This window comes from Scatophagus argus, chromosome 20 (assembly GCF_020382885.2).
Source record: "Scatophagus argus isolate fScaArg1 chromosome 20, fScaArg1.pri, whole genome shotgun sequence".
Classification (NCBI taxonomy): Eukaryota; Metazoa; Chordata; class Actinopteri; family Scatophagidae; genus Scatophagus; species Scatophagus argus.
In genome coordinates this window covers 7,000,789-7,025,532 of record NC_058512.1, presented here as the reverse complement: position 1 = coordinate 7,025,532, position 24,744 = coordinate 7,000,789, and the positions used below count along the sequence as shown (strand labels likewise).

The following is a 24,744-nucleotide window of genomic DNA, read 5'->3' as shown; positions in this document are numbered from 1 at the left end:
GTGCAGACAAGACAGACATGTGTACTTAATTTGAACACTTTGTAGAGGAGAAGGAGAAGACGCTAAATGATACAAATTTGTGACACTTTTACATTATGAACCAGTTCTGCAAACACTGACATACTTTGTCTGGTCAGTTGCCGTAAAGTCACACGACAAAATCTGAGTACAACTTTGAGAAATAAATGACAGATTTCCTTGAAATTGCCTTTGGATATTTGTTACTCCCAGAGGATGATTGATCATGTTTTTCAATGCCACCACCAGGATAACTTTCTACATAAATACAATTAATATCAATTTGTATGTACACAAAAGATAGATGATAATTTACAAAAGGAGGAGTTTGAATAATACAGACAAACATGAACAGCATCACCAAAATACAGCTTGTCCCAGTGCAGGTTTGTTTGAATTTGTGCCAAATTCAGGGGCCCCCGCAACCCTGTTTAGCATGTACCCAAAATATCCCTCTGAGTAAGCGCTGATAGTGCTTGTAGGTCTGTTTCTGCAGGGTCCGCATGCATTGACTCAACAGACACCACACGCCCCACTGTTGTGTCTTTATGCCCTGTTGGTGTCATGCTCTGGGTTACAGATAGCCTAAACATTAGACACAACAGCCTTCTTGGTGCCAGTGACCTCTGTGCAGGCTGCAGGTATGTAGGTACATTTGTATTTTAGGATATTTAGAAAAATCTCTTTATTGGAATAAAATATTACTGCTTAAGAGATCACCTGAAAGCACTGCGGGCTTTTGTTCCATGATAATTCATTAATTTTTTGCTGTTTCTAGTGCACCATTTTAAGTGATTCTTTGTGATTTAGTTTTTACAATTTCTCATAATATTTGCCTGAACAACTGCAAAATTACTGCATTAATAATAATAATAATAATACATTTAAAACAAACATGCAGTAGTATGTGCATCAGTGGGAGATATTTACAGCCTTTTAACACAAATAGCTGAATAAAAGGCAAGACAAGTGCTCCCTCTAGAGGAATATTTAACTATCGCGTACACTTTCAATGTTTTGAGAAGGTTTTGATTTTGGTGATCATTACCTGCCATTAGTGTTCATTGCTTCTGTTGTAGAGTTGAATGCTCCCCATTGCATAATTTCATCCCTTCAGTTTATTTTACTTCCTGAAATAAGCTTGGTCGAAGAGCTGCACAGACACTGTTTAATGCAGGTTCCTTCCCTGTTGTTGTCAGCAATAAAACAATGTCAGCTGAGACACCCAGTGAAGTTTGACTGCCAGAGGTCAAATCTCAGCAGGTAGAACAGGTGATCATAAATTGCATATTTGGTAGTTCTTACAGAACTGTAAGTTCTATCTTTGGAAGTTCTTGAACTCCAGCTGCTCCTGATGGGAAAATGTTTAAACCAGTGCTTTGTGTGGTGCTTGCTTCCTGCTGTGTATTTGTTCTGTGAATGGATGAATCAGAGGCAAATTATACACCCCACAGAATAAAATGCTTTGCTAAATTGTCCATACTCTACCACTCTGTAGTCTATCTGAAAACACTAAACACTGGGTCCTCCTGTTAGGTTTAATATTATTGTACTAATTAAATGCCAATATGTCCGTAATTCCAGAGTATATTTTGTATTTTATTACAGTGACTTTTAGTGCACTTTGTTATCATGTACCCATGAAAAGACGAGTGAACGTGGCTCCAAATAATAAGGCTGTTTCTGTAGGCGCTGAAGTCGACCGGCAGGGGGCGCTCGTTTTGCTTTCTTGCCATCGTCGTTCGGTGACGTATGACGCTCTCGGTCGAGCTGTTCCAGCCTACACAGACCCCCGTTCATTTTCAGGCCGGGTAGGATCCCAGCAAAAATACTGCGATCGGTTCAACCTATGAAGATTGGGCTTCACAATCGCCATCCATCCTTTGATTAGACAACATTTTGTGGAAATATATCACTGTCACTGATCAGAAGGTACAATAAGTCGTTGAATCGGTGAGTTATGGATTGTGAGTGATCATGTCAAATCACCAGTTTTGTTCGTCTTCTCCGCTGCCTAGTTTTATTGTTGCTTTGTTCTGTGCAGCAGCCATTTTTAATCGCCTTGTCCTATATTCCCATCCCTGTCGTTTGACCGCTCCGAAAGCCAAGAAAATATTAGCATGGGTCTGAGTGTTTAATAAATCCCCCACCAAAAACACAATGTGTTTAACAATATCAAGCACTGCCGCACTGAAAAGCCCCGGCCTGTCAATGTTGTTTTTTGAACACTAAGTTACACGGGATTGCTGTTAAGCTAGTTTCCGAGGAAGGTGCGACTGTCGAAGCTAGTAAATGCTAAGTAAGAGCAATTGGTTGTTTTGTTATTCCTTAGCTATCTTGGATTAACAGGAAAATGGTTATTTCCCTGTGTCTTTTACAGTTTGGCAACAATGATATACAGCCGTACACGATATCGGCTACCTGCACTTGATGTTTACATAGCTATTCTTCTTTGGCAAGCAGCTAGCATATATCGCTAACGACGGCTAGCAAGTAAACCTAACAACACAAACCTTTTGACGTTTGTGTTGTTATGTTTCGATATAAAATAATCTTGGGTGGTCTCTATAATTTGCTAAATTGACCATGGCCGTTTTTATGTTTTATTTTGCTCGCTGGGATAGATTTGTGCATTTGTTTTTGTGCAGGGAACTGATTGGTGTCAGTTTCATGTGCTGGAATTAGCATTAGCTTTCAACGAGGCAACGACACCTACAACAAATGTAAGAGAGAAGAATAACGTCAAACGTTATTCTGCGGTCAGAAAATATATGCTGTATTCAATTTGATAACCCGTGTCGTTCATTTTAAGTATTTGTTTGGGTGAAAATAACATTTAAAATGTAAACAAAGTCTGTAAAAGGATAACGGCTAACTGTCATAGCGTTAGCTTCCATGTCCAACTTGACGTTAACTAACGCTAAAATGTAATTTGCTGCTCCATGTAGAAATTCTGAGATTTTCCTGAACTACAAATATGCGGAAATACTCTGACAGGATCGTTTTAACACGTGAATAAATCGACCTTGATGGACGGGTGTTTTTCTCCAGAAGTCCCGGTGAAACGCCTATGCGGCCTCAGATACATTACGGATGGTTAAGAATAGGGCTTAAACGGCGATATCAGTTTACATAAGTTTGTCTGTAAAATATTGAAAACATCAGTTGTGGGCTGTTGGGTGTAGCTAATTATACGAAAATTTCCCTCACATTATCGATGCCTTGTGTCTCCCCAGTTTTTCACACTTCACATCACATCAGTTATATTGTTTTGGTGATTGTACGAAATCGCCTTTAGATGTAATGATAAGTGTTTAGGATCTTGTGTTATTGCACTTCATTATATATGCCTTCAGTTAACTATTGTGGCATATTTGAGAGAGATATTGGAAAATCCCTCCTAATTTTAAATATTAAATATATCTTAAAAAAACATCTGTTTCCTCATCTACCTTCAAATAAGAGTTCAACCGATAAACTTCAGTGACTTACCTTTCATATTTCTCTTTAGTGTCTTGCATTTGTTGTTTATCTGCACAGTTTGTATTATGATGCAATTTGTGTTCCTAGACGTTATACTAGTTTTTGCTGTATTATATAGTATGTGTTATCATTTTTCTGTTGGTAATGATTTTGGTAACAATTTTGTGTTTTTCAAGTATGCATGTTATTAGTTTGATTTTGTCCAACATCAGGAGTTTAACCTGGTGCTGTGAGAACATGGTTCTTTCTTATGAAATCGTATGCACCACAGGCCAAAGCATAAATGCACAAATGCAGCATGAGTTAGAAAGTAACTCAGCTGTAAAGGAAGAATAGATGGAAGTGGAGTTTCAGCCAGGAAAGAGAAGGGATTCTTGGCATGGCAACATCATGACTCTTGCTTCCTGCCAACAAGAACCTGGTCTCTCATATTTGATTTTAGTTTGAATAGAGTGTTAATCATGTCAAAAGATTACTTGTTTAAAAGTCAGCAGCTAAAGTCGCATTAAAACATCCCTGAAATATTGAAATGCTAGAAGCGAAGGCAACTGGATATCTTTAGGTTGTTGAAGACGTTTCACCTCTCATCTGAAAGGCTTTTTCACTTCTGAGATTGATGGGGAGTTCCAGGTATTTCACCTCATCTGAGGAAACATTTTTGGATGAGAGGTGAAACATCTTCAACAACCTAAAGATATCCGGTTGCCTTCGCTTCTAGCAGTTAAACTACCATGGACCGGATGACTGAGAACCTGCATCGACATCCCTGACATATCTTCAGCTGACACACAGTGATGAGTTCCTGCATTTGCTGTATGTTGTTCAAAGCATAGCAGTAATATATTTGAGAAAGTCAGAACTCGGAGACAATGTGTTTACTCCAGGATAATCCACATAACTGATCTGCTTTGACTGCTAACTATTAAACTTGTCTAGAGTTGCATGTCCGTGCTACATGCATGAATGGGCAACAGGAGACAACTGGAGATTGTTCCTGTCAGATATGTTCTCACCTACTTTAAATACTCCATTTAAGGGATGCTCTGACTGATGTCCAGTTTCACTGGATTTAATTAAACAATGAACAGAGAGAGTCTTTTTTTATATATATATATATATATATATATATATATATATCTTGTTCAGATGTACTTGCATGACACATGGCGGGCCTGTGTGAGGAAATAATTAGTCATGCTTTGTTCTCCGATTTAAAAAGGCATCAGAGTCAGACAGTCAAATCAAACTATCCAACCATATACACCAATGAGCCACACCACCACCTCATGGCAAAGGCATTCCCCGAAGGCATCACTTTACCTGGAATCTGATTAAATCGTATCATCATTCGTCATATTATAAGGCTTTGCTTTGGCTTTCTGTTATTTGATTTGCACTGGCATTTTCACACCATGCTTTATGTAAGGAAGAAGAAAAGAAAGCTAAAAGAGTAATTGGTGTTAAGCCGGAAAAATAACAATCAGAACGCTCTCTCTGATCAACTGCATTGCCGCTGATTTGTGCTCAGTGGTCACTGCAATCTGTACTGCGCGCATCTGTGTGTACACCAAGCAACAAACCATGGACGATGGTCGGCCACATAAGTTTAAGTGAGGTTATTTTTAGCTGTCTAGCTTGAGTTTCTCTTGGTGCAGTGGCATCCTTCGTGGACCGATTTCTTTCAGCTGTAGCTAATTGTTACACACTCAGTTAATCTTGGTGGATTTTAGGGTCATTATTTGGTGTCGTTCGCTCAGTTAGACCATGTGAAGCAGGTGTAGTTTATTTACTCACCTCACATGTCTTTAGATTTTTTCTGTTTTGCAACAAAAGCTCACTCACAGTGTCTGTACCTAAGGTTGGAATTTCTTTTTCTTATTGCAGAATCTGAAGGCACTGGGAAGAGGCGCAAAGAAAAATTTCCATACTCGATGACATTACATCGCAATGTCCGATCGTTTGGGGCAAATAACCAAGTCCAAGGATGGGAAAAGCAAGTATTCCTCACTCAGCCTATTTGACAAGTACAAGGGAAAATCAATAGAAACTCAGAAAAACACAGGTAAGGTTGTTAATTTTGTTTCTGTCCTCAATACTTAATTACTTTCTTTACATCTCTGTTACTCCGTTAGTCTTAAGCCTTTACTCTGTTAATCTCACACCCCCTTTCTTTAACCGCCTTTGTTTTCTCTCCCAGTAGTTCCGCGACATGGCTTGCAGAGTCTTGGCAAAGTGGCCACAGCCCGGCGCATGCCCCCACCTGCTCACCTGCCGAGCTTGAAGTCCGAAAACAAAGGAAACGATCCCAACGTGATTATTGTGCCTAAAGACGGTACAGGATGGGCAAACAAGCAGGAACAACCCGATCAAAAGAGGTAAGGGGCGAAAAGTGCAAATGACTTTGTCAAATCAGTATATCAAAATAAGGTAAATCAGCTGTGCTGCAGGTCAGTTTTTGTATTCATTTCTGATATTTTATGCGCTACAGTAATTCTTCGTAGTCTTTCCAGTTTATGATTTCCCATAATACAGCGGTAGAAAGTCACACATAGAAACCAAGTTAACTACACTGGGTAAAAATAAGGCTCTTAGCTTTGTAGAGCTGAAAAGCTTTTACCTTATGATTAGTGTTTACACCTGCTGAGAGATCCTGTTTTCTGCGCTTCTACTATGTATCAAGCTGACTAAATTTCACAAATATTTCATTCCTTTTTTTTTGTTTTTGTAGTTCTATTGCATCAATACCACAGCTGCCGGAGTTGCAGCCGCAGCTGGCTTTACAGAAATCTGTCTCCAATCTTCAGAAGCCCTCACCGGTAGCCAACCAGGAGGTGTGTATGTGTACCCATGGTTATGTTCAGTCTGGGACCTCATGAAGATTGCATTTAAACTACTGTGTCCTATTTGATCTTAAAAAGCTTTCCTTAATACACAGCCACAGATGTAATGCAGATTAATGTCAAGAAAATTGCCCCCCGTGCAAGAAAATGCCCACTGCATTCTTTCAATAAATGTGACTTAACACTTGCTGTACAGTTCCACCTTTAGTAATCCATTTTGTACTTTCTGGCAAGTATCTCAAATTTTCAGTGTGTCTAAGGTTGTATTAGATACACTGGACGGTATTAAAGATCTCAGCTTGAAGCAGCACCCTTGAACAAAAAACATATCTGCCTGTATGCCAGGTGGATATTTGTTTTCGTGGAAGACACAGAGAGGATGATAACCAGTGTCTGTTCGGTTTCAGTGTAGCTAACACAGCGAAAAGGTCAAGATGGATTTATCGGCTGACATTTGAATTACCTTCTGTCCCGACATCATTATGTCATTAATTTAGAAGCTGCAGCATCTTTATTTAATGTACACTGTTAATGTTTTATGTATATGAGAAGTTAGATTAGGGAAATATTCTGCATGCAGACACAGGAAGAAAGACTCCTTTGATAACCCAAGGACCAAAGAGATGTCGTGCAGCTTTTAGACTGTGACCTTGGTTTTCTTTATTTCCACAGAACGCGACCACATGTGGACCAAAGCAATGGGCCCAGCTAAATGGAAAGGCAGTAGAGCAAGATGGTGAGTCATCTCATGTATCTGTAATCATTAGTTGGGTGTGCTTAAACATCAAGACATGCAATGGTATGTTTCCATATTATGACCTCCCTCACGTCTTTCCCAGTGAGTACCACAAAGTTCTGGTTGCACAAGTCAGACAATCACATTTCTTTCTGTAACTTCTTTCAATGACAACATCAGGTTCAAGGGCCTCAAACCGACTTCAGCCCTTCTCTCACGAGGAATTTCCCACGCTGAAAGCAGCTGGAGAACAGGACAGGGCTGGCAAGGAAAGAAGCGGCTTCGATCCGTCGTATGGGCCCGGACCAAGCCTCCGCCCCCAGAGTAAGTCTGAACTCAGGATTTGATTGGTGGTCTCATAGATAAAAAAAAAAAAAAAGATAAAGTCTTCTGGAAAGCAAATTATTGAGTTGTAACATCTGGAAACTAATGATACTGCTGAAAACATTAAAGACTTTATAAACGAAATGAAACCAGTTCTAACAGTGGAAGGCTCTGGGTTTTTGCAATTGAACTGAGTTGCTGTGGGGAATTTTTTTTTTTTTTTTTGTACAGGCAGTCTGCAGTATTAAGTATTCGTAGTTTCAGTTGTACAGAGAGTATTGATTGACTTAGAACCACATAATTAACTCCTGTCATTAAGAACACGGGGATGATGTTGAAACAGTGAGATATTTCCTTTAACTGTGTAAATCGTTCCATGTAGAATTTGTTTATTTCTGAAATCTCCCTCTGCTCACTTCAAGATGTGACGAGCTGGAGGGAAGGTGGTGGCAGGAACCTTCAACCCTCGTCCCTGACCCTCGCCCTGCCAGCAGATGCTGAGGGGAAGATCACTGCCCTGGGTGAGAGCGGCACCCCTCCAGCCTCATCTCACCCCTCCGCTACTACCGGCACAACCTCTAGTACCGTAGTGACTGCTCAGTCACCAGTCCTTGACCCCAAGGAGCCTTCCCTGCGACCCGCCCAGCCTGTCCGCAGAACAACCGTCCCTACTGCCCTGCAGTACCAGCTTCACCACACCTCAACTGCTGTCTACCATGACATGTTGCCCGCGTTTGTAAGTGCAACACAACTTATTCAGGCCATTGTTTGTAAAATGCTTCAAAGGCAGTTCAGTGGTTTTAAAATGAGCGGTAACAGTCCTTTTGGTGGCTCATTGTATGAACACATTGTTTTGTCCTGCTGTTTTCAGATGTGCTCTAAAGAGACACGTGAAGCCCCAGGGACAGACCATGTTCCTGCCACCGTTGCAGCCCCAGCCCGATTTGACAGTAAACCTGCCTTTAGGCAGAGCTATGCCAAACCTGAACTTGTCAAGTGAGCACATACACAATCTTAGGACAGTGGAACATTTTTAACTGTCTGTGACATGTGGCAGTTACTGATGGTTCTTTTTACGTTCTCTGATTGCAGTGGTGATGTGAAAAGAGAGAACCGCTTTGTCCGTGCTCCACCTCGATTGTCTTCTCAGCCTATTCGTAGGCCTGGTGACAGACTGCAACGTCCAGCTATCATTAATCCAGAGGACCTAAAGGATCTGGATGACCTTGACAATGACTGTGAGGATGGATGGGCTGGTCAGTATTTCAGACACAAGTGTCCTTTGTCAGTGCATTACATCCCATCTCATCCCATTCTGCAGTACACTTTCTGACTGTTGTTTTGTTTTTTCAGGACTCCATGAGGAAGTCGATTATAGCGAAAAGCTCAAGTTCAGCGATGATGAAGAAGACCACGGTGATAAAAACAAGATGTGGTGAGATCTCCTCCCTCATAGCTGATTATTGCTCTAAATACGCTTATGCTCATGTTTGCTGTAATCATTTAAAAGATTTCTAGTTTAAATTTGATCCATTACTTTTAAGGACTGAATGGGAGAGAGAGCGAGAGAGAGATGTCCAACGTGACTGCCAATCCTCCCTGAGTTCGGGTGAGGCGTCTTACCCTCAAGAGGGCCCTGAGGAGAGTTATTCGTACCAACATCACCATCACGAGCCTCCCAGGAAGACCAGTGGCAGATATGTCTCTACGGACACCCCGGTAACCAGACGCTAAGCTGTGTTTTTCCACTTTCATCTTGTGCCTTTGAGATTACTTATTTAAGATGGGCTCATTATGATGTTATCCATCGTTAAAACGCATCTTTTTCTTTAATCCCTCTGTGACTGTAAAAAATGAGGCACTAAACACAGGGCATTTGAATAGCAGTGCACCTTCACATACCCTCAAGTGAGACTGCCATTGTGAATTGGGAGAGATGACCTTGCAGTAACCATAGAAATATCTGTTGGACTGTGTTTTACTTGCCAGGGCTTTTGTTTGGCAAGTTAAAAGATGTGATAGACATAGTTGAAGGGTGGATTATGCCTCTGATTTTAGCCAGTTTCACTGTGAATAATATGACATATTCCCTAAAATGAACTACAAGTAGAACTGCACATTTAGGCCTAATAAATAATTATATTAATGACTCAAATACAATTTTCCTGAACATGAATTGAACAATCAATATTGCATTTGTTTTTTTGTTTGTTTGTTTGTTTTGTTTTTGGATAAGATGGCCACATCCAACCATACACACTTTTAAAATCAGTAATTCATTTGGTTGCATATTAGAAGCTAAACTACTTCTTAGCAAAATCCTTTTCTCAAGGGACAGATATATAATTTTTTATGTTATTTTGTTTTATACTGTAGAGTGTTTAGTCAAACAGACACATGAACAAGAACAAAGCAAAAAATTTAGCCCTTCCCCTTGAACTTCTCTGTTGCATCTCTAGGCCCAACAGAAAAACCAAGGAGAGCCACTGAATGACCAGGAAGATCACCAGCGCCAATCTCAGGTTCAGGGACCGGCTAGGGCAAAATATGTGTCCCCTGAGCTGTCGGAGGCTGTTGAGAGGGCACGCAGACGCAGGGAGGAGGAAGAGAGGCGTGCCCGAGAGGAACGTCTGGCTGCCTGTGCTGAAAAACTCAAAAAGCTGGATGAAAAGTTTGGGAAGACTGAAAGGCAGATGTCAAGAACAGAGGAAGGCCAGAAGGAGGGAGAGAGCAAAGAAGTTCCACTGTCCCCAAACAGGGAACAGAGTAAAGGCCACCTTGAGAACTGGCAGTACGGCACAAAAGGTAAAAGAAGTTGGAAGACCTGTACGTTTCAGCCTACAGATTATATTTAAGATAATTTATATAGGAAAGTAAACTGAAACTGTAAACAAGTTTTTCAATCAAATCATTTCCAGACGCCAGTGAGTGCCCTCCCAACAACTCTCCTGGTTACCGTGAGGAACCTGGCTTCTCCAGCTACCGCGGCAGCGAGGATGATGGCCAGGAGCCCTCCTCCCCCTCAGGAGACTACAGTGGACGTCATCCCTCTAAATCCATCCCAACCCGCTTTCAAAAGCAGCCGCAACAACACCACCAGCAGCAGGTGAGCACCAGCCCCTTCTAGCCCATAAAGTCCTAATCCCAGACTAATGCGTGAATTAGTGGCTGCTTTGTGAAAAGAGGGCTTTCAAGAGTTCATAGGAGAAGGGATTGTTTTAAGGTTGCAGTCATCAATATGCAGAGATGAAAAGCAATGAGACTTTTGTCCAGTGTTGACCTATGTGTCTTTGATTGGATTATCCATTGTTATTCTTTTAAGAGGTTTCTGGAGCTGATGTCGTTTGATTATCTCATGCATGAAGATAGGAAATGCAGTCTATAGAGTGTGGTCACAAATTAGCATGAAAAAATTTCCCCGTTTCAATTCACCTCAGGTGAGAGAACTCAGCATCACAGAAGTCAAGTCGGAGAAGAAAAAACCCCAGTGTAAATTATACAGTTATAGATTGCTGAATTCCATTTAGCTGTTTTGGCTCACTGTAATGGCTTCCTGGGATAAATGAATAGAATGAAACATTATTCAGTGTTGTTAGTCCAGCTTTGGAAGACAGCCTCTTTACTTGGCTTATTCTGTAGTTTCATTAGCTTCAGCTGGAGTTAGAAGTCATTTTTGCACAGAAAAAGGACTAGGAGTTCATGGTTTTTGTCTTCCATCTCTTAAAACCATGTACTTTCTAGGAACAAGTATACAAGATGCAGCACTGGCAGCAGTCAGGTCACCCTGCCCCTTCTGGCTCAAGCCACACCCAGAGGGGCTACTATCCCCCTCATGTCCTCGGGTTTGATCCTCGCTGGATGATGATGCCACCTTTCATGGATCCCCGCATGGCCCAAGGACGATCTTCTGTGGACTACTACCCTGGAGCTGTCCACTCTTCAGGTTGAACTCATACCTTTGCATCTACATCAGACCGTTTCTTCTGATTTTCTGTCACAGAAAAGTTTAAATTCCGTGTTTTTTTTTTTAAGCAGGAATGATGAAACCTTTGATGCATCAGGACCACTTGAACAGTCCTGGCTCTGATGAAGGATGTCATCCTAACCTGCACCAGGAGAGAAGAGCCCCTTCCACTGAGCCTTATCCCATATGGAACCAAGATGGCTACCCCTTGCGCAGTTTCACACCACCTTATCAGCGACAGCATGAAAGCTCGGACAGTGGCCAGCCAGATGACAAGTCAGTTATTGTGTTTTAAATATTAGAGCCTGTGAATTTACAGTTCATAAATTAAGCCATGCTCTTTCATTCTGCTGAAAATCTCTGGAACCTGCCTTCATGAGGCATGAAATGTGCCCCTCTTGATGGGCCTCTGTGCTTTTTGTCATTCTTCTTTTTCTTTTTTTTTTATCTTTTCTCCCTACAGAAGTGATATGGCCTGCTCTCAACAGGAATCCTATGAAGAGAGGGCCAGTGAGAGCTTGACACACCCCCAAGATGACCTCCACCATCATGCTTACCAGAACCGAGGCCCAGACAGAGAGCACCAACACCACGACCAAGGCTTGCTGACCACTGCTCAGAACCACTCCCAGAATCATGCAGATAGTGATTACCCAAAACAGGACGCTAGAGATAAGCATCTGAAAGACGGACCTGAATCTCATGATGAGACTTTAGATGGCTCCAAAGACAATTGGAAAAGAGATGGAGGCCAGAAACAAGATGGGGGGCTGAACAATGCTCAAAGCCAGTGGTCTGAACCCAGTTCCAGTTCCAGTAGTAGTGTTAGCCAGCCATGTGAGACCAGTGGGCGTCCCTTGACTCGCAGAACTGGGCCCATCAAGAAACCAGTTCTCAAGGCTCTCAAAGTTGAAGACAAGGAGAATGAGAAGCCTAAACCTGAGCCTGAGGAGAAGACTGTCCCTTACCGCCTGGAGAAGGAAGTCCTTACTAATGTTTATGACTTGAAAAAAGACAACCAGCCTGTTAGCAACAGGCGTTCAGCCTCACCTATTGTTGAAAAACAGCCCGAAGAGAGGCAACGTCAGTCACCAGCTCCCACCAAAACAGAAAGACCTCTGAGCACCCATAGTGATGACTCACCCAAGGAGTCCATCTGGGACAATGGCAAGAGCCAGTTACCTAGAGATAGCCAAGAAAGCCGAGAGCCCCATGCACCACGGCGCAATAACTGGATCTTCATTGATGAAGAACAGGCCTTTGGTGCAGTCAGGGGAACAGGTAGAGGCCGCAGTCGAGGCTTTCGGGAATTTAACTCTAGAGGCGGAACCCGTGGTGGCCGTGGTGGAGACAATCTCCGAGGGGCTTATAACAGCAATAACAACAGCAGTGGTGCTCAGCGCACAGTCAGAGTTCGAGCACCACAAAGGGACCTTGTCAAAGTGGAGGAGTTCCAGAGGGGCAAGCCCCGGAGGCGAAATGTCAGTGAAACCCTGAGTGAAGCCTCTGAGTACGAGGAACTGCCCAAGAGGCGTCGCCAAAAGGGATCTGAAAATGGAGAAGGTTACGCAGAATCTGGAGAAGTACGTAAAGTTGATAGAGATTCTTGGAGATCCAACAAAGTGTACACAGATGATCAGACAGCCTCGGATTCCAGAGAAAAGGCCAAAAACAGCAGAGGATTTGGAAATCGTGTACTGCCTCCCAGACTAAACACAGCTGGAAGTTACAGTCGAAGTTTTGCAGGATCCAGGGACATTTCTACATGGAGGGGTCGTGGGCCCCAGTTTAGTAGCAGTGGTGGTTCCATGCAAGAAAATGGTTATGGTCCTGGAGGTGAGACTGCTTACTCTCGCAGACCCCCTGTTGAACGCGAAGCTCTAAAATATCCCCCCAAATTTTCTGGCACCTTCATGGAAAATGGCACTGAGGACCGGGAAGGAGAGTACTACTTCGACAATGACAACCCTGACAGGCAGATGTTAAGGAGACGGCGTCCACCGCGCCAGGACAAGCCTCCACGTTTCCGTCGTCTACGACAAGAACGTGAACCTGGCTCAAACCAGTGGACAAGTGAGGAGTACGTAAATGGAGATTTTGCAAACCCCTGGCCCGGTCGCTCCAAAGGCAACGGGGAAGACAGCTGGCCCAGTGGACACTACTCTGGTGGGCGCTCTAGCCAACATGGTCAGACGGAGGAGTGGGACACAGGATCAGAGAACAGTGACTTTGGTGACTGGAGAGAGAAGCGAGGTGGAAGCGGAGGCCCAACTACACAGGGGCACGGTGATATCCCCTCAGACTCTGGCCATAGTGAGCCAGGCTCTGGTGAGAAGAGGGAACTTTGCAAGAGAAGTTTTTCCAGCCAGAGACCACTGGTGGAACGGCAGAACAGGAAAGGAGAGCCATCACTGCTGGAAGCCAACAAAATGGCACGTACACCTGATAATCCCTCCAACACCCCCTCTAACAGGAGTGACAGCTGGCAGAATGGAGGGACATCTTGTAAAAGGTGAGGTGAAAATAGAGAAAATTTCAAGTGTAAGTAATTGCAGGTTATGTTACCCTGTACCCTCATTGCTACTGGGAGTGAAGAATCCTCAGTATGTGCATGGCAATTATGCTAATGCACTACTGTGTTGTTTCAGTTCAGGCTGTTTTGGTTGCTTAGAGACCAACACAGGGTGTCTCCTAAGCAGTTGTTGAAATAATTCTGGATTACAAATATATGAAAGTGAGTGCTCGTTCTACATGAGAAACTGTAATTGTTTTGTAAGATACCAAGTTCTCATTTTACCAGCCCTGATGATGTTGATTTAGTTGAGTTAAAAAAATAACATAGTTTCCATGTTTCACCTGCTATTAAACAAGTCTTTACTGGTACTGAGCACTTGTCATTATGCAGTTTCCCCGTTGATGTAGCTCTGTTTCATTGGCTAGATAATTAAGAGAACAGGTGTCTGTGTCTGACTGGACAATTTGCTAAATGAACAGCATTGTGATTTTCATCACATTTCCCCAGCATGAATTTTAGGTCACGGTACCCATACCTTTTAGTTATTTTGCCACTGTTTTATATATATGCTAATGTTTTGGCATTGCTCAGAATTAAATCCTAACCTCCTTGTCATTCCTGTTTTTAGCAGGGGCCCAGATGAGTCAGGCCCAGGGTACAACATAGAGCAACCAGAGGACAGGGAGCCCAGTGAGCCCTCTGGGAAAAAATTAGATAAGGAGCTGAAGCAGGGACCTGTCAAGACAGACATAGCTGAACCTCTGTCCCAGTATGAGCTCAGCACCTACCCAAGTGAGTCCAGTGTTTTGAATCTCTCTTTTTTGTTCTCTGTGTAAGAAATACGTATTTCTAATGGTAAACTTTTGCCCATCTACATTGGCGGGGAAAAAACCCTGGCCAGTTGGTGCTGCTATATATGTATGTTTTTAGGGTAAATGCATATTGCAGACCTGGTTTTAGCTAAAACCTCAAGATAATGTTGGGCACCGAATCAGAAACAAGAAATACTGAGAAATATTCAGTACTTCTTACCTGTCAACCAATAAATTTGCCTTAACCCCATGTCTGTATTTATAGTTGAGGGGGATGCAGGGGGACCAGTTTCAAATCCAGATGGATACCAGGATGCCTTGTCCAAAAAACAAAGACGCCCACAGGAAGATGACAGAAGGAGGAAGGAACAGGGAGCCGCTGTAAGTTAACATGCTCAATCCAGATGTTTAGAAATCATTCAGAGGATGTACAAAATATTGTTCAGTTTGTCAAGTTGTTCCTCACTCTTACCTGTGTTAGGTACCAGTGAAGAACAGGACTATCACATCCAAGATTCCACCACGCTTTGCTAAAAAGCAGGGAAGCATGAGCATTGAACAACCTGAGGAAGCACATTCTTCCAACAACCTGGGAACTGAAATCTGGGAGACCAACAGTTCAGGTACTAGAGAGACTCAGTGTTTTGCCAGTGCTTTGTTCTTGATGGTTTTGTTACGGTTAGAAATCAGAAACCTGGATTACAGTAAGTTGAAATTGTTTCTAGAGCATATTTGCTTAAATACTGTACATAGGAGAATTTATCTTTGTAATATTACTTGACAGGATTGCTTAAATATTAAAGCGAGAGACAAAATTCTTAACCTTTTGTTTTTGGAGATGTAACCATTTCAGGTAGACTTAATTTACACTTGTTGAATAGTTTTACATCAAACCAACCTGACAGAAACAAAGTGGTGGCTTTTCCGCTAATACTCACTAATGGCATCTGCTTTTTATTCTTTAGCTCTTTCAGTACAGTCTTCAGGAGGAGACTCGTGGACTAAACAGGTGTCTTACACTGGAAGCGAGCCCAACTCTGAGGTAGCACAAAGCAGTCACATGTTGAAATACACTGTTTTTCTGCAGTTAAAATATTTCTTAATCCTAAATTCTTACCTGAAATTCGAATTACTTTGAGAAACATTTACAAAGAGTGCCTTTTCTCTTCTCGTTCTTGGCCAGGACTCTGATGCTGGCCCGGAGCAGAGTAAGGAACAGCACAAACCAGGGCCCATTGGAAATGAACGCTCCCTAAAGCACCGCAAGGGCTCAGAGGGTGTTGATCGGCTGGAAGGTGGCCCCATCACACCAGTCAATGGTGTGGACCTCCATGTGGACACTGTGCTGCCTGTGCCTCCTATTGAATTTGGTGTCAGTGCCAAAGATTCTGATTTCAGCCTACCACCAGGCTCCACCCCAGTCCCCGTGTCCAATCCTGTCAACAAGCTTCAGGACGCACTTGCCACCAATGTGAGCCATTATATCTTAACTTTTAGGGGGGGGGGGTGAAAATAAAAAAAAAAAACTGCTGGTAATCTGCTGTAAAATGATCAGTAGTATTCTTCAGGTTTTTGGGGTAATGGAAATGTCTTTTTCTTGCTTAAAAATGCAATGTTGATCTACTGCTTATTGATCATGAACTTTATTTTTAAACAGACGACTCTCAATCAGAGCATCCCCATGCTGCGTTCCAACCACCTGCAACCCGGTATTAACCTCAATCCCATCTCCTTCCCCAGTGCTGACCTCACCCTCAAGGTATTTGAATTAAATTGTAGAGAGAAAATATAGCAGGGACAAAAATGGCTGGCTGTTATTTAAACATCCGCATAAATGTTTCCTTTTGTGTAGATGGAATCAGCTCGCAAGGCATGGGAGAACTCCCAGTCCCTCCCTGAGCAGGGCTCTCCTGGTGGAGGTGCTTCAGGGGCTCAGCCTCCCTGCAGTGTTGGCTCTTCCACTGGTGTCAGCTACAGCTCTTTTGGAGGGGTTTCCATGCCACCGATGCCCGTGGCATCAGTAGCACCTTCCATGTCCATGCAAGGTAAAACTGCATTATATTTTCTATTTCTGATGAGAGCTTAATCTTCAAAGAGAACTAAACTTAACATTTATTTTTTCTTGTCCCCTCTGTAGGTAATCATATTCCCCCTTTGTATCTGGATGGTCATGTATTCCCTAGCCAGCCACGCCTCGTACCTCCCACCATGACCCAACAGCAGACGTACCAACAGGTAGCAACATAAATACACACTCTGGCAGGCAGACGTGTTGGTGTATCAGCATAAGTGTCATCATGTTACATTTGTTGATCCATCCAGGCGGCTGCAGCCCAGCAGATTCCCATCTCTTTACACACATCTCTTCAAGCTCAGGCTCAGTTGGGTCTTCGGGGAGGTCTACCCGTTTCCCAGTCCCAAGAGATGTTCAACTCTATTCCACCCTTCAGGTAGTTCTGCCTCAGTGTTTTCATTGAATTTCCAAACTGTTTCCATTAGTTTGTTTCATTTGATTATATTATCTGTCACATAAGTGGCACCACAGTACATTTTTTCCTGTCACTCATTCTGCAGCCCTGCTTTGTCTGCCCCTTTTCAGGTCCCAGGTTTACATGCACCCCAACCTGTCACAGCCCAACCCCATGGTGCTGTCGGGCGGAGCCCCTCTCAAGGGTCCCTACTCGGCTTTCCCTGGCATGCAGCCATCAGACATGGTCAAGCCACAGTCAGGCTCACACTATCAACCTATGAATGGCAGCCAGCAGCTAGTCTATGACAGCCAGATGAACCAGGGACCTGGTATGGGTTCTTCCCAACTAATGGACTCTCAGCTCATCCAAGTGAGTGGATTTGGCAACAATTCAAGATACAGTATTCCTGTTGATGCTTGTCAGATCTCAAATGGATTTATTAACGCATAGCATTCATGTTAGCCCCTCGAGTATATGCCTTCATAGTATAATCATAAAATCATAAATGATCATATTTACAAAAACATCCTTGTTTTCACCAGGTGACCATGCCTCTACCTGGCTCTCAGCTGCGCTATGGCTCAGCTCAGCAACATCTCATCCTCCCACAGTCCATTCAGCTGCAGCAGGGACAGAACCTGTCAGTTGGTGCCCCACGCCGAATGTTGCCTCCTGGCTCCCAGCCTGCTGTCATGACTGGCAGCCGTGAGGTGTGACTTACTGATCATATGTTGCTCAACCAAAAACTGTTCTGCTTGGTTGTTAGTGCATATTATTATATACAATGTATATTGACCGTGCATCTTTTTATTCTCAGGGCTCGCAGATGGAAATGAAAGGGTTCCAGTTCTCTGAAAAGCCCAATCATTCCCCAGGCATATCTGGAGGGTCCTACAGGTGAGTGGAAATAACAGGGAAATAATAGAAGTTAACTGACTACACTACTCTACATGCAGCTCTGCCTCCAAGTGATATGTTGTATCACAAATGCAGATTTTTTTTTTTTAAATGGAATTGTAAACCTGTGTCCATTTTCTTTCTCCCCTCTCCTCATCAGGCCTGGGTCTGCCAGCCCTAGTGGGAAGCCTTCTGGTCCTGGGGGGCCCGTAGGCCCTCTGCCTACACATTTTGCCCAACAGGTATTTATTTTTCAAATATATACAATCAGATTTGTTTACTTCAATGGTTAATTGGGATAATTCTTTGACTTTTTTTGGTATGTCTGCCAAAGTGTTAAAGCTGCTGTCAAAACGTACTCCCATGTCCATCTCAGGGTTCACTTTTCAAATTTAACAACAACAGTAACTATATTTAATACAGACATGGGATTGAACTTAAATATTTAGATCAAGTCTTAAAATGCCCTAAGAAATTCAATACTGGCATGCTAATTATTGTTTTCATTTATTTCCTATCATCTCATCTACTGCCCCCCCAACCCTCCTCCCTCCTCGTCCCCCATGGCCAACAGGTCCCACCTGCTCAGGGTAGCATGGTGATGCACATGCGGCCCCCCACCACAGGCCCTTTCCCCAACCCTATCCAGAGACCTGTCATGCAGGTCAACAAGCCTGTCATCATCCGCTCCCCCCCTTATCCCAATCCTGGCCGCGACCCTCCCCACTCCACCCCTCCCTCTGCCCCCGAGCCCCCTGTCAAAGGGCCAGAGGATGGCATGAAGGTGAGCCACCCACTGTAAATATAGGTAATTTAATTTAATCCATTTTCTTTTTATCTATTTGCATTACATGTATAATGTGTTACTATCGTATCTGAAAGATCTTGATCATATATATTTTTAGTGCTACAAAACTTAATTGGGAAACTATAATTCTATACAGCTAATAGTAATGTTAAGGATGGTGTTTATAGACTAAACTGTACTTGGAAAATGTTTCAAAAATTATTGAAAATATCCATCAGTGAATTCTTTTCAACATGCTAATGGTAATGACTTCTGTGTTACTAAACATAATCAAATATGAATAAAGCATATTGACATATTTTTGGATAGCCTAAAGTTGATAATCGGTTTAGGTTCAAGTGTGAGTGGCAGAAATGTTTCTGTAGTATTTAGGCTTTTCATGGTATTTAAGATAAAAGTATGGTGTTATGGGTAGATGGAAATATATTACTTCTTTACCAGTGTAGTAAAAATGAGTCACTGCCAACTCTGCCTCTCAGAAAAACATGGCTTGATTTAGCCAAATAACTGTTACATTTGTCATAAATTGTGCAGACTTAGAAAATTGTCAAAATTGTTAAGCATCTACTTGTTTTGTTATTTGATAGTTGAGCATCAGCTTTGGACTATCCAAACAAGTAATGCATTGCATGTGTGGATTGTCATCCTCTTGTCTTAGTAACATTGCGTCTTTTTGTGCAGAGTAAAACCATGCGAGAAGTGCGCAAGGCAGTGGGAGAGGGCAAGACACCATCTGGGGGCATGACCAGCAAACTCCAGGAGCCACTACCCTCCACAGGGCAAGCCAAACCAGCACGCACTGGAGCCATCAAACCCCAGGCTGTTAAAGTAGAGGAGGGCAAGGCGTAACAATGGACCTTAAGATCCTCATCACCCCCCAGCCTGCTAACACAAAGTCCCTTGACCAGTGTCTGAGCCTTCTAAGACCCACCTTAACTCATGGCACCAAGGCAGGGGTTATACATACAGACACCATAATGAATTAATCTTCTTGAACTGTCAGAACTGGACATTATTATTTCACAACACATATAGAGATATATAAATATATATAAATATATACATAGACACAAACAGTCTTTTAAGCAGATCTCTTCAAGGTCCTCTTTAATTTATTATTAGTCACTTTTAAGGGGAGATTGGTAAAGATATTTCTGTTTGTGTGTGTGTGTGTGTTTCTCTCCAAGGTGGGGGAAGGAATGTGGCCAACTCAGACAGATGGTTCATTTTTCATACCATTTTGCCAAACTGTATTTACTCCCTGTTTATGGACTGTAGCCCTTAAGATCAGGCAGACACTTGATATAACTCACTATGAGAAGTCTGTTTAAATTTTTTTAAACAAATCTGAAATGCAGTGGGGCACTTCTTTGTCATATTTCATTGGCATTTTTGCTGGTAAATAAAATGTTTAACTCATCATCACCCATTCCTCCTCTTGGTAAAGGACTTATTTTGTTAACCCAGAAAAAAAAAAAGAAAAATAAATAAAAAATCTTTCAGTTTGTGAACAACATTGCATGTCAACATCGCAAAGGTCAAGTGCAACACATCTGGGGTACCTCACCCAGCTCATGGACTGTGGCAAAAACTGCTTAGATTGGTAAAAAGTTATTTCTTTTCTTAAAACTTTGTTCTTTGCTTTTGCATTCTGTTGCTCACTCTGTATGTAAATTGAAACATAATGGTGGACATTTAACCAAAATCATGTTGCTTCCATGGAAACTTCACTGGCATTGATACAGCGTGTGCATGTGATCTGCTGAACGTGTGTAAACTCGCAGGACTCCTGCCTGAAACCTAGCAACATCTCAAAAAGACTGTACCTGAACTCGGCATTCATAGTGCTGCCATCGACTGTGTGGATTTTGATCAACCAAGCTGGCAACAATTTTATGGGCTGTCTTTGTCAAGTTACGTGTGGGGAAGGAGCTGCATTCACATTTTGCTCTAAAGGACCTCCCCCTCCTTACCCAAAAAGAAGAAAAAAATAGCTGAAATGTTTGCTTTCTTACGGCTTTGTTTGGGTTGTAATTAATCTAATTGTCTGTTAATGAATATGTGACGTAAGTGATGATTTTTACGTCCCTCACGGGGCGCTTTGCCTTTTTTTTTTTTTTTTCTTTTTAAGGCTTTTGAAAGACCTGTCTTTCCAATTCCGTTAAAATCCCTCTTCACAGTACTGTGGGGATTTCCGAAGAAACTGACTCATCCCCATTTGATAATTCAGTATCTGGTCTCTGAGATGGCACTAGCAATAACTGCAGCCTAACTATAATCACAATCAGGGTCCAAATAACTTTTTTTTTTTTTTTCCTCTGTTAGTAGCTAATGATCACAAGGGCGTTTAGCATTGCTTGTTAAATTAAAATGTGATCTTTGCTTAAGCTTTTGGTTTTTTTTTTTTTGTGAGCACTGCAGTTCCAGGGGACTACGAAGGACTTTTAAAAGTGTTTATTCTGTTTGAAAATGTGAAGCTGACTCCTCATTTATTTTATTTTTTTGTAATGGACACTCATTTTGAAACTCAATGCCAATGTCATAACTGGTTAAATGTTACTGCTTACCATAACGCTCCATGACACTACAAAATGTTACAATTTATCTTTATGACTGTGTTTCACTGGTATATATGTATATGCATACTTAACTGTACAGTTGAGCCTTGCCAGCGAGGGGAGGCTTAAACCCACATTTCATTTTAGATATTGTGGCACTATAAAGGATTTAACGTTGAAAAGTTCACTGTGTTCTCAGAATGGACTGCTTTCACTTGTTGATAGGTTTATCGGGCTTGGAGTGTTTTGCCTCTCGTCCCTTGCCGCAAAAGATCTTGATGCTTCTCATCATTGTACCTGCACCAAAATGTTGCCCTGACTTTCTTTTTTTTTTTTTTTTGTACTTTCAAGATGCATATTTCATTTTGTCAGAGGACCAGTGCTTTCTACAGCTGATCCAACATTCTATTTATCCTCTCTGATCTTTATCCTTTCAGATATTTGGTCATTACTCTCCCTTGTTTAAAAAAAAAAAAAGAGCTTATTGAAAGAAAAGAATAAAGCAGTTGTGATTTCTTAAATGTACTGTTGATTCTGTATTCTCACTTTGTCATATTAAAATCATGCATCAAGTTGTTGTGAATGGAGAAAGTATGATGTATGAAATGGTTATAGGCTTGTGTCCAGCACAATTTCTGACTGTTTTGCACGTTGTGTTACAGAATTTTGCACAAATGTTCACCTTGAAGCCAAAGAGAAGCGTTTCCACCAAGCACACGAGTACTTCCAGCTTGGAGTTATGTTATGAATTTCAACAAAAACATCTGGTTTACTTGAACATTTTTTGCAACTCGTGGTTATGCGATAAAACTTTTTTCTTTGTCTATCCTGCAAGATGGTTTATAACAAAAACCCATTTCTTCAAGGCACATCAAACTAAAGAAATATAAATCCAAGACAATTCATGTTGGTCTGTACTGTTCATCCCAGCCCTCTCTGATTTAACTGTAACTCAAGTCTACACTAAAGGGCTTGATGACCTGTAGTGAAGGATCACAAATAGACATTCAGAACTCAAAAAGGGTTAGGAAAACAGTTCTGGACACTGACAACCACTCTTACATTTTCGTTTTATGTGAGTTATGAATGAATGAGCCAGCAAAACCAGACTGACCTGTAAATCCATTGCAACATTGGATGATCCAGTAAAGTGTCTTATTACAGTTAATTCGGCGTGATAATTCTCCATTATTTGGTTAGTATTTTATTAACAGTTACTACCATAACAGCACAATAAAAACAATGCACCTGTAACAAGCGGGCTACGTGGCGTCAGGACTGTCACATTCCAAGGATTTTTGCGGGACAAAGAGGCTTGTCTGAGCGAAGAAAGTTTTCCCTTTGTGGCTACGGAGTGAGGAGGTCGCGTAGCTCACCACAGGATTCACTGGTGTTCCACCTCTGGACATTGTGAGAGTCTGTACGTCAGGTAAACAAGGTAACTTCACTTTGTGTGTTTTTCACTTTTTCGTCGCCCCCCTGGACTGCTGGTGTGCGCTGTTCACTGGTGCTGTTTTAACATAGACGACATCTGCCATCTTTTAGCCTCGTTCTGAATGTAGCTGACACGTATTTGTTTTGTTTTGTTTTGTTTGGGGCTTTTTTTTCTTTAGTTTTGTAATAGAACCACACAGTAAACTGGTAACGTTAGTACGATACATGCGACCATGATGTGCTGTTAGCTAACACATCTGGAGTCTCGGTTTGCTAGCTGCTAGCTGTAATCCTCGCACAAAAACGATGCACGATAGCCAAACGGTTCTTACAAAAGTTTAGCTAACGCTAGCCAAGACTCGAAATCGGTAGAAGTAAAATCCATGTCGGTTCAGAGAGGGGGAAAGTCAGCCATCTTACCTGGATGGCGCTAACTCTGGTTTGTGAAACTGGTTCATTAAAGTCGATTGGTGACCAGTTGAAAGTTGTTTTACACCGGTGTGATGTTAGTCAGTTGTCTGTGACTGTCTTGGTAATCGATTATTCGTTTAAGTCGTCATGAAAAAAATAAAAACTCGGGCATTGTCCAGTAGCTAATGGGATGCTGTTTTCCCTTACAAATTTTTTGTCAAAGATATTATTCACATTTTAGTCTGTAGTAGTTCTCTAAATCAGATTCATACGAAAATAAATATTATATTTGTATTGTTTCTGTTGTCATCCAGTTCAAGTATTTGCAGTCACACAAGATTTCTGCAGGTTTTTTTTTCCGTTCACTGCAGCACAGAGGTCAGATTGGGCTTCACAGATAAACCTTAAAGTTTAAAGCTCAAAGGAATCAATCTCCAAAATGTCTCCAAAGTCCACTAAATGGAAATTTAACAGATCTCACCACCCAGTATGTTACGGTGTTAAATAATATGTGTGTTTCTGTGACCCAAGATGACTACCAAGGGCAGCGTCAGACCCGATGAAGGCCTGATGATGATGCAGGAGCTTGACGACCGGCTGAAAGAGCAGATCGACAAACTGGAACATGTTCGCCTTGATGCAGTTGAACTGAAGGACAGCTTATCTGGGGTACATTAGGCATTAACCAATAAATCCCCATTGAAAGTAAAAACTGTTCCAACAAAACTAATTTACTTGAGCTCCCTTCTCTTTTTGACATCATTTTCTTCTAATACAGAGCAACAGTGATCTAACCCAGTCTATTGCTGAACATCTCGAATGGCTGAATCACTTGTCAGAGCGAGTGGAGACTCTTCACATGAACACAACTGTGTTTGTTCAGGTGAGAAACAAAGTAACGATGTCAGTAAGCATCTTCTGTTTATTTTTTATGTGAATATCATGGTATGTTGTGCCATAATAATAAAAATGATTCTATAAATGCTTCAGTACTGACTTATCTTCCTTAGAAGGACTTGCATGCAGGACAAAATAGTCTCTTCACTAATTTTTGTTTCTGTTTCCAGATGAATCCTAAGCCACGTGCATGGGCAGGCAAACAAGGATCCAAATACCGCTTGGGACGTTTCCATCAGGCTGATGATGCCCAGTCGGAGTTTGGCTGGTCCCCAATTCGCACACGAAGAAACAGTGATGCTGCCTCTGAAATGTCCTGTAATTGGTGACCTAGCAGACTGTGGCCAGTAGATCAACTGAGGTTGCAGTTTAATGAAAAATATCAAACAGCTCACTTCGACCAAACTGATGACTGAAAACCAAACTCTTTGCACATTTATTTTCTTTATTGGTACATTTTCCATCATTATGATAATACATTTTACATATAATGTAATACTTTACACTTTTCTATAAACTGTGTTATGTTGTTGAACATGCTAGATTTTTAATAAAATCTTAACTACTCAGTGCTGC

General features: G+C 41.9%; 1 protein-coding gene across 7 annotated transcripts; it reads left to right on the top strand.

Annotated features, from left to right (window-relative positions):
• The first annotated feature begins 1,752 nt into the window (after positions 1-1,752).
• On the top strand, positions 1,753-24,744 carry prrc2b (proline-rich coiled-coil 2B). Of its 7 annotated transcripts, none has more exons than XM_046376034.1 (34): positions 1,753-1,971; positions 5,386-5,563; positions 5,699-5,876; positions 6,230-6,332; positions 7,014-7,077; positions 7,258-7,401; positions 7,824-8,137; positions 8,273-8,397; positions 8,494-8,657; positions 8,755-8,836; positions 8,946-9,120; positions 9,861-10,206; positions 10,320-10,507; positions 11,143-11,344; positions 11,437-11,641; positions 11,829-13,877; positions 14,509-14,672; positions 14,958-15,073; positions 15,174-15,315; positions 15,658-15,734; positions 15,876-16,163; positions 16,350-16,451; positions 16,545-16,737; positions 16,830-16,927; positions 17,015-17,142; positions 17,292-17,532; positions 17,706-17,873; positions 17,981-18,060; positions 18,221-18,302; positions 18,635-18,844; positions 19,550-22,864; positions 23,803-23,940; positions 24,050-24,154; positions 24,339-24,744. In XM_046376034.1, the coding sequence occupies exons 2-31, from the start codon at positions 5,449-5,451 to the stop codon at positions 19,715-19,717; spliced, it is 6,711 nt and encodes a 2,236-aa protein (XP_046231990.1). In that variant the 5' UTR covers positions 1,753-1,971; positions 5,386-5,448; the 3' UTR covers positions 19,718-22,864; positions 23,803-23,940; positions 24,050-24,154; positions 24,339-24,744. The 7 variants fall into 7 exon arrangements, with proteins under 7 accessions (XP_046231990.1, XP_046231992.1, XP_046231989.1 ...); XM_046376036.1 differs by having other exon boundaries at positions 11,434-11,641; positions 14,512-14,672; XM_046376033.1 differs by having other exon boundaries at positions 11,434-11,641; positions 19,550-22,855.